The sequence below is a fragment of the Aspergillus alliaceus genome, assembly GCF_009176365.1.
Source record: "Aspergillus alliaceus strain CBS 536.65 unplaced genomic scaffold BDW43scaffold_32, whole genome shotgun sequence".
Taxonomy (NCBI): Eukaryota; Fungi; Ascomycota; class Eurotiomycetes; order Eurotiales; family Aspergillaceae; genus Aspergillus; species Aspergillus alliaceus.
In genome coordinates this window covers 186,848-203,448 of record NW_022474715.1, presented here as the reverse complement: position 1 = coordinate 203,448, position 16,601 = coordinate 186,848, and the positions used below count along the sequence as shown (strand labels likewise).

The window sequence follows — 16,601 nt, the reverse complement described above, 5'->3', positions numbered from 1 at the left end:
ACATTCATGCTGACACATAATCAAACAACTTTTGGTGAACTGCAGTGTATATTTGTCATCTCTCAACAATATGCTCACTCTGCTCATGGCAAAACCCAAAAACAAAATAAAACTTAAAAAGTACATTTAATAGCTACTACATTCAACAATTCATCGATATTGTACTCGGCCTCCTCTTTTCTCCATCTTCTTCTGCCTCCTGCTTTCTGCAACAGCTGGCTCTGTCTCACCCGTCCCACCCATTCCGGCTAATCCGCTCTTCATCCCCGTGAAAGTGGTATATGCCAACCAGATAGAGTACAATGGCACCACAATCCACAACCACCAGGCTCGATCGCCAAACACACAGACCGCGCCGATACAGCCCCAGGTCCAATACAAGATATCCCACATATACTCGGTAAGGCCGGCAGCTCCCAGGTCCTCTCCCGGGGCGCGGAGGGAGCCATCGGCGGGGTTATAACGTGGACGGCCTAGGCGGTCCAGATAGAACTCAATTGCTAGAGTTGGGCACGCAAGGACAATATAGGGCGTTAAAGAGCGGGGACGGTTGAAAATCCAGTGGAGGAGGAGGAAGGCTGAATGAAGACAAAGAGTGATTATATGAGTGCGAAGCAGAAGAGAGGCATTTCGCGTTGCGAGAGTTTTTGCTGCTTTCTTAGAGCCGGTCAGCCTTTTATCTCGCATTGATCTGCGCTATCAAAGGAGGATGAGAGGAACTAATAAAAGACAAACCTGTGCCATATTGATCTGTGTTGAAGGACGGGTGTGGAGAGTTGTAGGTGGTGGGTCTTGAGATTGCCTCGTAAAAAAGGAAAGAAGAAGAAAAGAAAAGATAATGTATATACACTATATGAACAAAGCCATGTTCCTAGTCAAGAGAAGCTTGACGTGGTAATTAGACCTTGTGTACTAGAAATCAAGACCCTAGGGAATGGTGTTGCCCACCACAACCGGACAAGCGCCCGCGCCTCCACCAGCCACTCAGAGTGGTTCATTGAGCTGCCGCCCCAAAACATCTGATGGCTGAAAGACATCGTGACGACAATCACGACCGCCTCTATCACATCCCACCGCATCTCTCTTGGCGAGACGTTGCTGACCCCGCGTGGCACTTCTTTTAAAATCGCCCGATGATCAGTCGCGACATGCAATTTACTCTTCTATAAGTTCCAACCTGGCCCAAAGGGCGTCACGAGTCGCCCGGACGTCATTCACTTTGCGAGACACGATCTTGTACAAAATCGCAGGAAAGCAAAGTGAGGGACTTTGTGAAGGAATTATTAGTGGGACATTACCCATAGCCACTTTGGCATTCATTACTCTCCGGGGGCGGCTCTCTGGTTATTAACACAATTTTACATACACGCATCATACAAGGAATCTTGTCGCTGTTTCCTCGGCTTCTCGTCTTGCAGACGTCGCGGAAAGGTTATCAAAGAGCGCGAGGTCTCATATACTGCCTACCGAATGCCTTCTTGGTCCTGAGCGAACTTCTCCCTAGTTATCTCCCGCCTGTGTCCTCGATCCTCTGCCATTATCACGATTGACACCGCGTCCTGGTGTTAAACCACCAAACTTTTTGGTACCCTCAGGCCTATACATTCACACCTCAATATGTCGCCGTCGACGTCTCATATATCGGGCCAGCTGAGGCAGTTAATATACTACCATCTCGATAATAATCTGATTCGAAATGCACTGTTCCTTGCTGGCCGTTTGCATGCCTATGAACCTCGAGCTGCGGAAGCTTCCTATCTACTCGCCCTCTGTCATATCCTCAACGGCCAGATTAAGGCAGCCTATGATTACAGTAAAAATTTTGGGTCGAGGGGTACTCATGTTGGCTGCTCTTACGTTTATGCTCAGACATGCCTGGACTTGGGAAAGTATCTTGACGGCATTACAGCGCTAGAGCGGAGCAAAAGTCTTTGGGCTTCGAAAAACCATTGGAGTAAGCAATTTCCATTGATCTCCTTTTCTTGCGACTATAGATTGGTTACATCGTCCTTGTGGTTGAGGCTGATTGTCTTTTTTCGAAAACATAGACAAACACAGCGAAACGCGCAGGCAGCATCTACCAGACGCAGCAGCAGTACTTTGCTTACAAGGTAAACTGTGGCACGCACATAAAGATCTCAATAAAGCCGTGGAATACTACGTTGAAGCTCTGAAGCTGAATCCTTTTATGTGGGATGCCTTTCTGGGTCTGTGTGAAACGGGTGAGTTTGGAGCCTCGCCTTATGATTGCGCTGTCAACGACTGATCGCGCTATAAAGGTGTCAATGTTCGAGTCCCTAATATTTACAAAATGAGCTCCGAATTGCTCAACGTACTATCCTCGTCGCAAGAGGATACCGATCTTCCCCCTGACAAAGTTGCCTCTGCAGGTGGGCCATTGCAAGCTACAGCTAATGTAAACCCAACCTTAGACCCCTTTATGTCTGCCACGTCCCGTAGTGATTCGGGTACTACTCATGGAAGCTCGGCCTTATGGGAGAAATTGAACGGGAGCACTGTCAGCGTGGCATCTACGGGAACATCGGCAGCAGTAATTCGAGAAGGGACGGAAACCCCAGGCGGCCAGAGCAGTGAGTCTGATGAATTTCGTGTGGCTAATGGAGTCGGCGACACAACGTGGGAACCTCCCTTGGCTCCAGCAAGAAAAAATCGAACGATACAATCGATAGGACCCGATCATGGAATGGATCCTCCACCGAAAATGAAGCCCACCGGTATTAGACAAAGGACAAGAATGAGAGTTGAACAAGATGAGGAAACCGCGGCCCAGTTAGAGAAGGAAGCTGTAATGGGATCCCGAGTGGGCGACCGCAAACGAACAGTTTCCGGCCAAGTGGCTCATTCAGCAGCACCAACAGAACCAGGAGCCCCGCAACGCCGCAGCGTACGTCTTTTTAACCAGATAAAACCTACAACCACCAAGCTTTCGGCTACGACAATAGGCATGAAAGATGGCAGGGAACTTAAAAAGGTGAAAGCTACCGGTGCTAAGGGGCGTACTACGGCATCCACGAACGTAGGACGCGTTGTAAGTGGCAATAGGAAGCATGTCGGCGAGATACACGACAGCGACGGGAAAGAGCACAGGCCCATATCAATCGCCCATAGTGGAGCTTCTAATGTTACTTCGAAGACCGCCGCGATTGAAAAGTCTAAGTCCATCGAAGCCCTAACATGGCTATTGGAGCTTTTCTCTAAACTTGCTTCGGGATACTTTGCTTTGAGTCGTTATAGGTGTGCTGATTCTATCCAAATATTCAATGCACTTTCTCAGGGCCAGCGAGAGACACCTTGGGTCCTTTCGCAAATCGGACGGGCGTGCTACGAGCAAGCAATGTATTCGGATGCTGAGAAGTATTTCGTACGGGTGAGGACTATGGCTCCATCCAGGTTAGATGACATGGAGATTTATTCCACTGTCCTCTGGCATCTCAAGAATGATATCGAATTAGCGTATCTCGCGCATGAGCTAATGGAGGTCGATCGCTTATCTCCTCAGGCTTGGTGTGCTATTGGTAATTCTTTCTCCCACCAGCGCGATCACGATCAGGCTCTTAAGTGTTTCAAGCGAGCAACACAATTGGATTCTCATTTTGCCTATGGATTTACCCTGCAGGGACACGAATATGTGGCAAACGAAGAATACGATAAAGCATTGGACTCCTACCGGCATGGCATCAGTGCCGACAGCCGGCACTATAACGCCTGGTACGGATTGGGCACCGTATATGATAAGATGGGCAAACTCGATTTTGCTGAACAGCATTTCCGCAACGCTGCAAGTATTAACCCTACAAATGCGGTGCTGATCTGTTGCATCGGCCTGGTTTTGGAAAAGATGAATAATCCAAAGGCGGCTCTAATTCAATATGGACGAGCTTGTTCACTGGCACCACATTCCGTCCTTGCTAGGTTCCGCAAAGCTCGTGCATTGATGAAACTGCAGGAGCTCAAATTGGCTCTATCAGAACTGAAGATTCTCAAGGACATGGCCCCAGATGAAGCCAACGTGCATTATCTGCTGGGTAAGCTTTACAAATCGTTGCATGACAAGGGCAACGCTATCAAGCATTTCACAACGGCGTTGAATTTGGATCCCAAGGTAAGGGCAATACCCAGATCTGCTACTCGTTCTATAGCATCACTAACGCTGCTAAATTTAGGCTGCACAATATATCAAGGACGCTATGGAATCACTAGATGACGAAGAGGAAGACGATGAAGATATGGCATGACATCCATCCCTCTCCTTTTCCTCTTTCCCCAAGTATTTTTAAACATCCGCGTACCTGTCTCTTCCTTTACCTTCCCCTTCCTATCCGCATCAGTTTTCATGATTTGGTCTTGGTCATATTCCTACTTAGGGCAACTAGTTTTATGATAGTTGGCGTTTCTTTCTCTTTTTCTCCTTTCTGGGTCAGATGTGCGGGAGCATCAGCATTACAGGGGCGTTAGCAGGCCGGTTGGGTAGAGAGTCCATTTCCCAGCATCAGGCTCTCGAAGAGGTGTCGAGGCTCTTTGGTTCTGTATATTAGCGTGGGTTGGCTTTCTCGCATTTAGCTGCGAATGAGACACAAGGACGCCGGGCGACAGATTCATGAACATATACTGTCTGTCGTGTGAGGCGCTATAAGCAATTCATTTTTATGCATATTCTTAGAAGGCTGGTCAATTGAAGAGCTTCAACCGAGGTAAAGCGTCAAAGATCTCATCAACCTCACCGCACCCAGCCAATGGAAGGCGGTGAACGGCCCAACAAAATTCGCCAGAAAAAAAGGCGGAAATAGAAAGACGACTCTAGTTTGGCGGTTTTGCATTCTCCCCTTCCTTCCTGTTGGGGTTGTTATTTTCCTAATGTCCTTCTAAGTATTTTTCTAGAACCCCCTTATTTTATTCTTATTCAGATCGGCCATTGCCATGCCCCAGCCGCTTTTGTGATCCTCTCGTTCACCTGTTCTGTTCCCGAGACTCTCTCGCCTGACCTCATTGCCGCTGAACAGTAAAGGTATGCCGTTCTATCTTCGGTAGTATTTATATCGCTCTGACATGACTTGTAGACTAGAACCCTTCTTATAACTTTGCTGTCATTTACGCCATGTCACTACTGTCCTACGTTACCACGGGCATCAGCTCGTTTGTCGTCGTCACGCTTTCACTCTTCACTCTTGGCCAAAAGGTTCCCCGCGCGGCGTTTGTTGCTCGCTGCTTAGCTTCATACGGGTCCCTTCTTTTCTGTGCCATTTACGGTGTAATCGCTTCGATCATATTGCGCCTAGTAGGCTACGGACGAGTCTCGCAATGGGCCACCGCGCGCAGCTTCAAGTGGATCATGCGGCTTACAACCGGCGTACATTTCGACATTGTCGAAGGCAAGGAGCATCTTTCTACCAGGCCGGCGGTATTCATCGGAAACCACCAGTCAGAGCTGGACGTGCTCATGTTGGGTGCTATCTTCCCCCCGTATTGCAGTGTCACGGCCAAGAAATCCCTACGCCATGTGCCCTTCCTCGGTTGGTTCATGTCTCTCTCTCGCACAGTTTTTATTGACAGGGCAAATCGTGAGACGGCTGTAAAGGCGTTCGACAGCGCTGCAGACGAGATGCGCAACCATCGCCAGAGCGTCTTCATCTTCCCGGAGGGCACAAGAAGCTACTCGGACAAGCCGGAGCTGTTACCCTTCAAGAAGGGCGCTTTCCATCTTGCTGTGAAAGCGGGTGTGCCTATTGTTCCAGTTGTTTCTGAGAATTACTCGCATGTTCTATCTCCCCGGTACTGGAGGTTTAACGCTGGCTCAATCCAGGTCAAGGGTACGATTTTCCCATCTTCCTCTCATGTTGAGCGAAATTACTAGGAAATGAGGCTGACACAACCTAGTTCTCCCTCCCATCAGTACTGAGGGCCTGACTGTGGCCGATGTCGATAACCTGACTAAGTCAGCTCGGGAATCTATGCTCAAGACTCTGTTGGAGATGTCCGGGAAGAACGAAATCGAAGTTGACAGTTCAGTTGTCAACGGTACCTCTACAGCTGTTGAGATCTGACGTATTGCAAAGCTGAACCACGACTATGACCCTTTTGTACCCGACATTCCCCTCGTCAACGTCGGAAGCCCGCATCTTAGCATTGATAAACTGAAACGCGACATGAGACATGAACATCAGGCGTTGTTATCTCTCACATTTCTCCTGCTAATACTTATTGTCTTCTGTTTTCAGTATAGCCCCGCGACATGCGGGCTTCGATAAATACTGTCTACAGACGAGGGCCAAAGGATTGCGTTACACACGTAGACACGAGGAGTGATGACATGAAAACCTAGCGGTTGGCCCCTATGAAACGTTCATTTTAATCTGTCCCTAGGCCTTTTGGATAGGACTGTTTCTACCACAATGTATATATGTCATACGTCCAGTGACACCGGGATCCTCTCCCCCACTGTATCCTGGACCAATACTGTATGTAGCTTACCGATTGACAGAGCATATCTGCTTACTGTTCGAACCTCCTATGCATATGTATATGAACGTAGTATTTTATTCGGCGGGGAGAGAACAAAGACTATTGCAGACATTTGCAAACACCTGTCGCGCAAGGTCTAACGTCTTTCTCGATGTCAATCCTCTGCAACAGCTGCCACGGATCTGCACCATTACTCCCACTTCCACGCCCGATGCCACCTCCTCTTGCCGCAGTAGCAATAAGATAATCTTCCTCAAACGCAACAACCTCGACTCTCACATCCTCCACCTCCTTCTCATACAGCCACGTCTTGACCCCAGTGTAAGGCTCACTCCAAGGCTCCAAGTCCGGACCCGCGGGTTCTGGCGCGAGAACATTCGTAAACACTAATTCCCTCAACCATGGTGCCAACAACGCCTCCCCCGTCATCTTAATATACGCCTCCTTCAAAGCCCAGTAGGCGTAAAACAGACGAAATCCATATTCCACGCGGCTATTCTCGTCCTCGCCTATATGTGGCGGTACCGCATCTAGGCTTTTGATCGTCTCCAACTCGCGGTCGGAGAAAACCTCCGAGAATATACTGACGAACTCGTCTAATGCTTGTCTGGTATTCGGCGTGTTCCGGCGTTCGTTTACGCAGGTGATGTCTATTCCTACCTGCGGTACGGATGGGAGGGGTGTAGAGGATGGGTTGGGGTTTATGAAGATATCCGATGATGTTGCATCCTTGGTGTTTGATGGTGGAAGAATGGTTCCAGCCAGGGCTACCAAGGATGCTTGATGGCTGACGTTGAATTCAATGCTTGGGATTGGTCCGTTGGAGGTTGCATCTTGGAGTTCCTTAGCGGGGATAAAGCACGGCCGGTGATGTGGTGCTGGTGTGCGGCTGATGGTGATTTGGTTCCATGGGATACGGCATGTTCGGTGTACGAAGAGGTATTTCAGAAGATTTGATGCGAGGGACATATGTCTGTCTTTCAGATGGTAATATCGTTTAGCTGACTCCTGATCTGGTGGTTGGAGTGTTTCCAGTAATGGGAGTGCAGAGTTGGTTGATGTTAGGTCTCGAGTGTCAATGTACCACCGTACCAGGGCATTGCTGGATCCATCCTGTTGTGGTTGCATTTTGAAGAGGCTAGGTATAATTCTCGAGACAGAGATGATGAGTAGCTACGTTGTATTGTTGATAAGGCTGACTCCGGTGCGGGGATCGATTTTATGCATGTACTCTACCTGGATAGAGAATATTGTGTATATGGTCCCACCGACGTCATAGTTTCATGTTGAGCTGGTAATATTGATATATCTTCTCGATCTATAGAAGACCGTGAGCATCAATCCATAGATAGAAGCAGACACCCAAGGATTCCTCAAACATCCAGACCAATTAGTGCTGGAGTCATGTTTACCCTACCGATCACTGCGCTTATCATGCGGAGCAGCACGTGGAGATAGTGCGGAATTTTAATGATCCGGCCACGTATACTTGCGGCAAGTGGTCAACGTTTTGACTCATTTTCTATGAAATGTACAGCATTGAAATGAGCATCACTGTCGGGGTTCTCGCCTTACAGGGCGCATTCTACGAGCATATACAGCTGCTGAAACAGGCAGCAGCTAACCCAGCGACAGAGAGCGACACCCCGCCGCAATGGGAATTCATTGAAGTTCGAACCACGCAAGAGTTAGAGAGATGCGATGCGCTTATCTTGCCCGGTGGCGAGAGCACCACTATCTCTCTTGTCGCGGCTAGGTCAAATCTTTTGGAGCCACTGAGAGATTTTGTCAAGTATATTCTTTGAAGGAAAAATGTTCTCCTTATTGAGGGCTGACCATCCATCCTTAACAGGGTTCATCGCAGACCAACTTGGGGAACCTGTGCCGGACTGATCTTGCTCGCGGAATCTGCCAACCGAACGAAGAAGGGCGGCCAAGAGCTTATCGGTGGTTTAGATGTGCGCGTAAATAGAAACCACTTTGGCCGCCAAACCGAGAGTTTCCAAGCGCCATTGAACCTACCGTTTTTGAGCTCTCCTGATCAAGACCCACCTTCTTTCCCAGCTGTCTTCATTCGGGCACCTGTTGTGGAGAGAATATTGCCGCACGAAGAGGGTATCCAAACAAGTGAGCTTCAGAGGGACGAGACCGTCGTAGCACCTTCGAAGCACGCAAAGGACCAAGCGGCCCGTGATGCGATGGCAACAGAGGTCGAAGTGCTAGCAACCCTTCCAGGCAGAGCCGCTAAGTTGGCCAGCGACGGGAGGAACATAGACGCGGACAAAGAAGCTGGTGACATTATTGCCGTCAGACAGGGAAATGTCTTTGGCACAAGCTTCCATCCGGAGCTGACAGGCGATGCCAGGATACACTCATGGTGGTTGCGCCAGGTGGAGCAGTCCGTGAAGAGGAGACAAAAGATAGAGCAACGCTAATCAATGCTTTCCATTATAGAAGTTTGTATAGAAAGTTTTGTCGATATATTGGGTATCGGATGTAAATATTCTTTTGTTGATGCCGTTGCTTTTACAAAAGGAAAGAGATATAATGCATGCAAACGCCGTGCATGCGCCAACCAGACAAGTTCCATAAAAATTACCTACCTTTACCATATTCCTCTTCTTCCCGCTGTCTCTGATCATCGGCATAAGCCCGTCCATAACCACCGCGTCCCGGGTCGTACTCTTCTCGGTATTCATCGCGAACCTGACCACCGGATTTACCGCGACTGCCAGTACATTAGAAACCATTATTTTCGCTTATAAACAAGCGCAACTCCACGTACCCATACTGCCTTCCCTCTTCAAATCCAGGGTCGAGATCAGTCCGGATTATTCTCTCATCGAGCTTGGTACCGCCAATAAATTTCAGGCAATCCAACGCATCTTGGTGTGTGTAGTACTCGACAAAGCAGAAGCCACAGGGCGTCTTCGTGTATCGGTCGAGTCCCATTACAAGCCGTTTAATCTCTCCGCATCTGGGGTTCATCCATCAGTATACGACCTAAAATACGATTGTCGCGTAGTATCTGACTTTGAGAAGAGCTCATGAATCTGTTCCTCTGTTGTATAGAAAGAGCTATGATAGTTAGTTGTTTGAAAAGGCCAACGCTGAAGCATCTGCGAGTGATAGGACATACAGATTGCCAACATAAATCGTTGTAGCATCCTTTAAAGGATCCATTGGATCCTGTGTAGGCTTCTCCGCTTCATCTTGACTGTGCTTGCGCTTCTTGTTCTAACAATGTAAAAGATGCATTAGCGTTTTCTGCGATGCGGCAAATTGCTAACCAAAGACACTGGGGATCTATACCTTTCCCAGGTAGTAGGCGCTTGGCCGATCGAGCCTTTCCACGGTGTTGCGTGGCGCTACGGTCATTGCGGTGAGAAAGGTAGGGATACAATGATAGGGATATAAAAGTAACGGCGATAATGGGCGAAGATGATAAAAAGTTGAAGGTAAGAGAAGGAGTAGCTTGAATGTAGGGAGTTAAAAAGGAAAGCTCACCAATGGATGGAGCTAGGTCCAGGAAACTTATGCCGTTCTTGGCGCTCGTTGTCTAGTGAGTGCTCTGCTTCCGCCAAAATTTCCCCAAACACTGTTTGGTTCTCGGCGCATTGTCCCATCTCATCCCTAGCGCCGAGGTTCTTTCCTTTTGCAATCCCGTCACAGTCGGCGAATGGAAGTTTACTATTAAAGTGAACGAATAGATGCTCCAACAATGCCCAAAGTGATCAGTTACACGCCTCCGTGGCTCTCACGCCCTTCTCCCGGAGCCTCATTGTTTTCAAGCTCAGCACCGAAAATTCCTGAAAATCTCTCAGACAAAATTCGCCAAGATGTTGGTTACACTGGGCCTACTCGCATACTGGCAAAGAGGGGTAATGAAGCATTTACCGTGGTAGACAACCAGATCCGCTGGTCAAGCTTAACGCGGCTGAAGGACGAATGGCAACAACAGACAAGGTCGAGGAAAGGCTCTCTAGACAAAGAAGAAAATCCAGAAGGACAGACGAATGTTAGCCGCAATGTTCAATACAGGGTATGGAAGTTCACAGTATGAGAAACTAAACTTACAACTGACAATTAATAGGTTTTGGTGGTTCCAGTTTACGAACAAATTCGCCAGCTGATCCCCTCTCCTAATGGCGCTTTTCTGGCTGTCGTCGCAGATCATACGGTATATATTGCCGTGCTACCAGACCCTTCTCACCTTTCTGGGACAGACAGCACGCCGATTCGGGTCAAGACCTACCAGCTTGGCCCTACAACGCATGTGATACCTGAGTCGCCGGTGGTATCAGCTCTATGGCATCCACTCGGCGTTCACAGCAATCTTGGAGGTTGTATCGTTACTGTCACGGCAGATGCTGCGGTGCGTGTTTGGGAACTGGACCGGAATAGCCAATGGTCGTTCGACCGTCCCACCCTGGCAGTTGACTTGAGGAAATTGGTGGATGGCACCTCTTCGGACCAGGACTTCTCACCTTCTGGTTTTGGAAAGAATAAGGGATTTTCTGCTGATTATGTTGATATGGAGGTTGCATCCGCTTGTTTCGGAGGCATTGGCAATGAAAGAGAGGACGCCTGGGCACCAATGACCTTATGGATCGCAATGAAGCCGGGTGACCTCTACGCCCTTTGCCCGTTACTGCCTTCGAAGTGGAGAGCACCAGCCACTACCATTCCTTCGTTGTCTGCGGCTATTATTCCGAAGTTGGCAGCTCTGGAGGAGCATCCAGTTGATTCTGGTGATGAGCTGACTGCCTGTCGGCAACAGTACGACTGGTTGACGGAAATTGATAATCAAGAGCCCTTGCATATAGTCCATGATTCAGACGCAGGTCCGGAGTTAGAAATTCTTACTCGTCCTGCCAACCCCAGTGCGATCCCCAGGTTACAAGGGCCTTTTCGTATAGACACCGGCGATGAAGTTGATGATTTGGATCTCTGCGACCTTCATGTCATTGCTGCCAAAGTTGATGTCGATGTTCTCATGATGGGCGAAGAAGATGAACTCGCACTCGAGGACAATGGAGAGGACCAACTATCGGCTACTATCGTCTGCCTCTCAACAGGAAGTGGAAGAATTCATGTTTGTCTCGAGCTCGACGGTGTAGAGGGGCAGTGGCTTCCCAGAGCTAGAAGGAATGCTTTCAGCACCCCCCTCTCAGAGCCCTCTGATCTAATTCTGGTAGAATCTTTGGACACTATGAGGGAGGAACAGCAGTCATTGGAGAACTGGCCTACATTTACGAAAGATGTTCATTCACGATACGGCTTGTTTGTGACCACTGAGACTAATGTAACCTTTATCTCCCTGTCTTCGTGGGTGCAGAGACTTGAAGCGGAACTTCAATCCGAGGACACCAGTGGTTCGGGCTTCCGCCTACAAGTTCTCTGTGAGGGTACTATGTCTCTAAGAGAACGCATCATTCAGGCAGATGAGAGCCATAAGAGTATGACAGAACAGTCAGGCCATCTGTCATCCTCGGTAGTTTACTACGATTACGATCTAGGCTACTTACTGCTGACCTACCATGCTTCTCATCCCTATGCTGCTATCATGGATACCCCTGAAGTTTCGTTTCCGCCACTGACCGAGCTGAAGAATTTTGATACAGATGCTCGCGTTCCTGGTTCTCCCGTATTGCCTCCTCGACGACCCCCTTACCAGGTCCCGGCTATCTTCTACTCAGACTCCCCTCTTGAATTCTTTGTTGACAAACATATTCCACACCGTCAACGCCACACTCTCAAAGAACAAGTCCGTCTGTCTCCAGCGACATTGGACTTGGTAGCCGCTGCACATAGGATCCTGTCTACTCACACTAACGCTCTAGAAAGGGCGGCATCAGACTTGTTCCGCCGGTGTGAACGGTTGCAGGGAGAAATGCAGGAGCAATTGAAACAGCTTTCTGACGTGTCTGAACGGATCAAGGGTGTATCGAGCGAGGTTGGTGAAGACGGAGAGCGGAAGGAGGGCTCTAGGAGCGGTGAGGCCTTGGATAAGAGACTTCAAGCAGCGAAAGACAGACAAGACCAGCTTGTGCAGAGATATGAGGCAATCCGTACTAAGGTCCTAAAATCCGGTGGAAGGCCCCTCAGCGAGAAGGAGAAGTCCTGGGTGGCGGAAGTGGAAGCACTATCGGGATCATTTGGAGAGTCGAAACAAGAAGACCGAGAGGATGGCCAGCAGCTGTCTGAACGACTTGAGACCGTGAGTTTTCCGTCACATGGGCTTTATGCGACGACACTGACGAATACTATAGGTGAAAGAAATCGCAGTCGATCTCCTGGCTGACGCCAAATCCGTAGCGGCCAGGGCACCTACAGCACCCGAACCTGGCAGTCCAGCGTCTCCTGGAGGAGCTCAGCCCAGAGTTCCCCAGAGACTGCAGAGGGCCAAGATTGCAGATGCAATGAAAATGGTGGAACGAGAGTAGGTTTCCCTGTCAACCGCTCCCTTTGACTTGTGCTAATTTTTCTTCCCATTTAGGTCTGCTGTGATTGAAGCAATTTCGTCCCGGCTGGAACGATTGAACGCTAGTATATGAATAAGTATGATTATGTATACTTGTTAGTCTTGGGGGTCAAGCAAAGAGAAATGAATGGACGCTCTACAGTTATGCCAGCTTAGCTCATAGTTGGAAATAGTAATACCTGCACCCAGGAAGCGAGAGTGATTGTGTGTTATCATAAAGGATGGCGTGTTCCTTCGAGTAGCGTAGCGCCTTAAGATATGCCCATCGATCCTTTTCTATTCGTAGAATGATACTTCTTACCAACCCTTGCGCCTCTTCATCCCCTTACGAGAGACGGCTGGGTCGCACGCTCTGGGCACTTCGCACTCATGCTGAGTAGATGATACCGATTTTGCTCTCGAGTCCTCCGAGATCTTTTGGTTGTCTGTTGACTTTTCGATTCATCTCCCTCTGGCTAGCTTCGCAGCTTCCCTAAAAGCATCGAGCTCCAGCATCTCTACCAGCGCAGCCCATTTAAGCACCGTTCCTTCTTTCCTCGAAGAGTCCTTGCACATACTGTTTTCCTCAGTTTGTGTTACTCTTCGACCCGTATATCAGGGAATTTTCTTGCAGAGTGTAGATTTCATGTCAAAGATGCATCCCACAAAGTGTGAACTTGCAGGCTAAGTATTCACACATATTGCTCAGATAAATTTGCTTGATAGGGTGATAATGTCATTCAGGTGCCTGAATATGATGGGAGGCAGTGCAATTGAGGGTTTGTTAATAAGGGTAGTATTATGGATGTGGCTGCTAATAGGCATTGCGCATGTACAACAGAATCAGGATAATAAAGAGAGGAATGATTATTTATAAGGATTGCAGGTTGATGAAATAATGCAGTCAGGTGGTGGCTTCGAAGACCAACAAAAATATAACATTATTGGGTAACCCTGGGAAGTGCCATGGTGATAATGCATGAAACCATGGCACCAATATAGTCGCTTTCTTCCCCAGTGAATGCTCTCTACATCTCATTCTCCCCAACTTTGTTCCTCTCAGTCTCTACTTGCATACCATCCAAATGTACCTTCTTTGAATGGCTACATAGCAAGTCTTCCTTGTTCCCTTTCTGCAAGTCACCCTGAAAGCATCAATATTCTTTGTGCACTCCCGTGCCCTAACCAACATGGTAGCCGTCCGCATCTTCAAGTTCCAGAAAGAGAACCTCGATATCCCCTCTCACCTCAAAACAGTCATACCAACAGAACTCCGCGACGCATTTTATCGCGCGAGATTCGCAGCCGGAGTAGCCTTTCGATACGTAGAGTATATGGCACTCCGCCACGCAAACCGCTATCAGGCGATGTGCCCGGCCAAAAGCGTCCACTATCGTAACCACCAACTATCCATCTTACGTCTGTTCAGCTGGCACCATGATTACCACTGGAGGAACCCGACGCTCGCCCCAACCGAGAAGCTCGACCGAGCCCTTCTTGATTTCCACATAGATCAGACCGCCTACCGGAGCTACGAGGCTTCCTTCATCAAGTATCGAGAGTCACTCATGGTCGGTCCGTTTCGGGCATGGCAGCACGCGAAGCGCGGGGTGGAGGTCATGGCCGCAAAGTCGAAGCTTAGTGAGGTGAATCGCCGCATGTGGAATCAATTCTGGTACATCAATTTTCAGGGAGAGATGCTGAAATGGGAGTCTCGGTTTAAGGCGCTCGTTATCCCGCCTTGGGAGGAGATTGTTGACGAGCTCTACGAGGCGATCTTGGAATGCGTCGAGGGTGCTGAGGATTTTCTGGCCAATTCTGGTTATGATACTGGGAGCAGGGATGGTGTCTGATCTGAAGTGTCTGGATTCGATTCACGATACACTTGGTCATACTCGATTGTCAAGAGTCTGTACGTATTTGTTGGTCTAGGTCTCCGCGCATCCTTTTGGGAAATGCACGTTTGGGGCTTTGGATGGACTATGTGTCTGCAGTTGGCACTTTTTGAGACAGGAGGCATGTTCGACTTTCTTCTAGTAATGTATTTGTGACTAGTCTGAGTAGTGAAATCTGCTTTGTTACTATTTCATATTCAGCAGGATTGCGCTAGGTAAAATATGTACTTGAACCGCCAGTATGATGCTAAATGCTTACACTCATGAGTTGTTAATCAAAATATTAATTTACATTAGTGCGTCAAAGCTCCGTAACGGGTCAAGAGATGTAGAGACTCATATTTGCATCCTTATTTTGTGGCCTTTGTTAATATGTATATCCTTGTTATCTATATAAATAGCAACGTAGCACATGACTGAAACATGCCCTAGCTTGGCAACATAAGAAGGTAATACGCAACTAGACGAAGGATTAACTGCAAACATATTCACTATCATTGTTATGAAATCAGCTAGGCAGTTAATTAAGTTACCTAAAATTAAATTGCATAAATTGACCATGATATGTGCCTTTTTGTACTACGTATGTCCTCACAACTATATAGCACAAGACACAGCCAACGACGAGAGAATCAAATTAATGTAAGTTACTGGGATTGATGCTGGTACTAAACACGTTCAATGTAGTAAACGGATCGATCCCAATTGCAATTTCTTAAATTTGGATTTACTAGGACTTATGTGTCGATGGCTGCCATGGAACATGAAGTTATGCTCACAAATACGCATTGCCATTCAGTATACATGATTATGACCAGATTTTTTTAAGACTAGATATATGGTATCCACATGAAAGGGGAAAGAAGCGTATCACATACACATCACTCTTCTCTGTAAAGACATTTATATTTGTGTATCAAAGCAACAAATTATAGCATTTATTGGATGCTGCAGAAGATAAAAGTCAGAACGTTCGCAATTTGTGCCGATCAATCATCTCAACTTACCGCTCAATGAGATGGACACCTGATGCTGTGTCAACGATACTACTGACCTGGCCAGGCTGCAGAGCAAAGGCGGCGTCCTCGAATTCTTTCTGCATTTCTCCGTGCCCGAAGAACCCACTAGAAGTGTGTTAACGCCACGCGGGAACAAATCCACAGATACTTTGTGCTTGCACATACAGATCACCCCTCTTCCTGGCACTGCTACAGTCTGATTCAGACATAGCAAGATCACCCAAGCTGATCTCACCAGAGTTGATCCGCGCTTCGTGGCCACGGAGGATTTCAATTGCCTCCTCCTTAGATCGTGTAATTTCCGACTCTCTCCAGCTGCTGGGACGCCGACTGTCCCTATGTTTGACAAGAAGGTGGCTGCAGCGGATCTTCCCTTCGCCCTGACTTGTACCATCAGGCCGACCTGTGGGGCCGCTATGGTAGTTGGCCATGTAAACCTTGAGCGTCTCTGTATCAGTGCCTGATGGAGGCTCCCACCGAGACTCTTTGGTCATAGGGTTGAAATAGTAGGGGAGGTTTTTTGAGTTAGAATGGCGGACCTCCCATCCTACCGGAAGACCTGTTTCAACCTAGAAAAAGCCGGTTGAAGTGAGTACAAAGCTATATAAATAATTGATGATTGAGTATATGTGATATGGAGCATACCATGGTGATTTTGGACAAGAGAACTATGGGGTTGAAAGCTTCACTGAAACGGATTTTTTCAGGGTAAGCAAGGATTACAGGAAATCCGACAGACAAAAT

The 16,601-nt window shown here is 48.1% G+C and overlaps 9 protein-coding genes across 9 annotated transcripts; 5 read left to right on the top strand and 4 right to left on the bottom strand.

The window, feature by feature from the left end:
* Window position 1: 1 nt before the first annotated feature.
* On the bottom strand, window positions 2–896 carry BDW43DRAFT_281615 (SND2/TMEM208 family protein). Its single transcript, XM_032042528.1, has 2 exons — window positions 736–896; window positions 2–657 (listed from the first exon to the last, which is right to left on the bottom strand). Exons 1-2 carry the CDS (start codon window positions 742–744, stop codon window positions 151–153), a joined length of 516 nt encoding a protein of 171 aa, XP_031898619.1. The 5' UTR covers window positions 745–896; the 3' UTR covers window positions 2–150.
* Window positions 897–1,062: 166 nt separating this feature from the next.
* BDW43DRAFT_281613 (anaphase promoting complex subunit bimA) lies at window positions 1,063–4,682 on the top strand. The gene is made up of 4 exons (XM_032042527.1): window positions 1,063–1,954; window positions 2,049–2,222; window positions 2,280–4,123; window positions 4,185–4,682. The coding sequence occupies exons 1-4, from the start codon at window positions 1,618–1,620 to the stop codon at window positions 4,254–4,256; spliced, it is 2,427 nt and encodes an 808-aa protein (XP_031898618.1). The 5' UTR covers window positions 1,063–1,617; the 3' UTR covers window positions 4,257–4,682.
* Window position 4,683: 1 nt separating this feature from the next.
* BDW43DRAFT_281611 (1-acylglycerol-3-phosphate O-acyltransferase SLC1) lies at window positions 4,684–5,917 on the top strand. The gene is made up of 2 exons (XM_032042526.1): window positions 4,684–5,026; window positions 5,079–5,917. The coding sequence occupies exon 2, from the start codon at window positions 5,117–5,119 to the stop codon at window positions 5,870–5,872; it is 756 nt and encodes a 251-aa protein (XP_031898617.1). The 5' UTR covers window positions 4,684–5,026; window positions 5,079–5,116; the 3' UTR covers window positions 5,873–5,917.
* Window positions 5,918–6,321: 404 nt separating this feature from the next.
* Window positions 6,322–7,863, bottom strand: BDW43DRAFT_133197 (4'-phosphopantetheinyl transferase family protein). Its single transcript, XM_032038215.1, has one exon. The coding sequence runs from the start codon at window positions 7,606–7,608 to the stop codon at window positions 6,580–6,582; it is 1,029 nt and encodes a 342-aa protein (XP_031898616.1). The 5' UTR covers window positions 7,609–7,863; the 3' UTR covers window positions 6,322–6,579.
* A 161-nt stretch (window positions 7,864–8,024) lies between these two features.
* Window positions 8,025–8,915, top strand: BDW43DRAFT_312703 (pyridoxal 5'-phosphate synthase subunit PdxT; the record flags this gene model as incomplete). The annotated part of the gene is made up of 2 exons (XM_032047416.1): window positions 8,025–8,272; window positions 8,333–8,915. The coding sequence occupies 2 exons, from the start codon at window positions 8,025–8,027 to the stop codon at window positions 8,913–8,915; spliced, it is 831 nt and encodes a 276-aa protein (XP_031898615.1).
* Window positions 8,916–8,995: 80 nt separating this feature from the next.
* BDW43DRAFT_133161 (nuclear cap-binding protein subunit CBC2) lies at window positions 8,996–10,010 on the bottom strand. The gene is made up of 5 exons (XM_032038214.1): window positions 9,793–10,010; window positions 9,620–9,717; window positions 9,514–9,558; window positions 9,266–9,457; window positions 8,996–9,208 (listed from the first exon to the last, which is right to left on the bottom strand). Exons 1-5 carry the CDS (start codon window positions 9,856–9,858, stop codon window positions 9,076–9,078), a joined length of 534 nt encoding a protein of 177 aa, XP_031898614.1. The 5' UTR covers window positions 9,859–10,010; the 3' UTR covers window positions 8,996–9,075.
* A 74-nt stretch (window positions 10,011–10,084) lies between these two features.
* Window positions 10,085–13,123, top strand: BDW43DRAFT_281606 (uncharacterized protein). The gene is made up of 4 exons (XM_032042525.1): window positions 10,085–10,522; window positions 10,574–12,700; window positions 12,753–12,922; window positions 12,980–13,123. The coding sequence occupies exons 1-4, from the start codon at window positions 10,202–10,204 to the stop codon at window positions 13,035–13,037; spliced, it is 2,676 nt and encodes an 891-aa protein (XP_031898613.1). The 5' UTR covers window positions 10,085–10,201; the 3' UTR covers window positions 13,038–13,123.
* A 1,010-nt stretch (window positions 13,124–14,133) lies between these two features.
* BDW43DRAFT_312700 (uncharacterized protein) lies at window positions 14,134–14,796 on the top strand (the record flags this gene model as incomplete). The annotated part of the gene is made up of 1 exon (XM_032047415.1): window positions 14,134–14,796. The coding sequence occupies one exon, from the start codon at window positions 14,134–14,136 to the stop codon at window positions 14,794–14,796; it is 663 nt and encodes a 220-aa protein (XP_031898612.1).
* Window positions 14,797–15,764: 968 nt separating this feature from the next.
* On the bottom strand, window positions 15,765–16,599 carry pin1 (peptidylprolyl isomerase ESS1). Its single transcript, XM_032042524.1, has 3 exons — window positions 16,503–16,599; window positions 16,023–16,426; window positions 15,765–15,962 (listed from the first exon to the last, which is right to left on the bottom strand). The coding sequence occupies exons 1-3, from the start codon at window positions 16,503–16,505 to the stop codon at window positions 15,842–15,844; spliced, it is 528 nt and encodes a 175-aa protein (XP_031898611.1). The 5' UTR covers window positions 16,506–16,599; the 3' UTR covers window positions 15,765–15,841.
* Window positions 16,600–16,601: the final 2 nt, after the last annotated feature.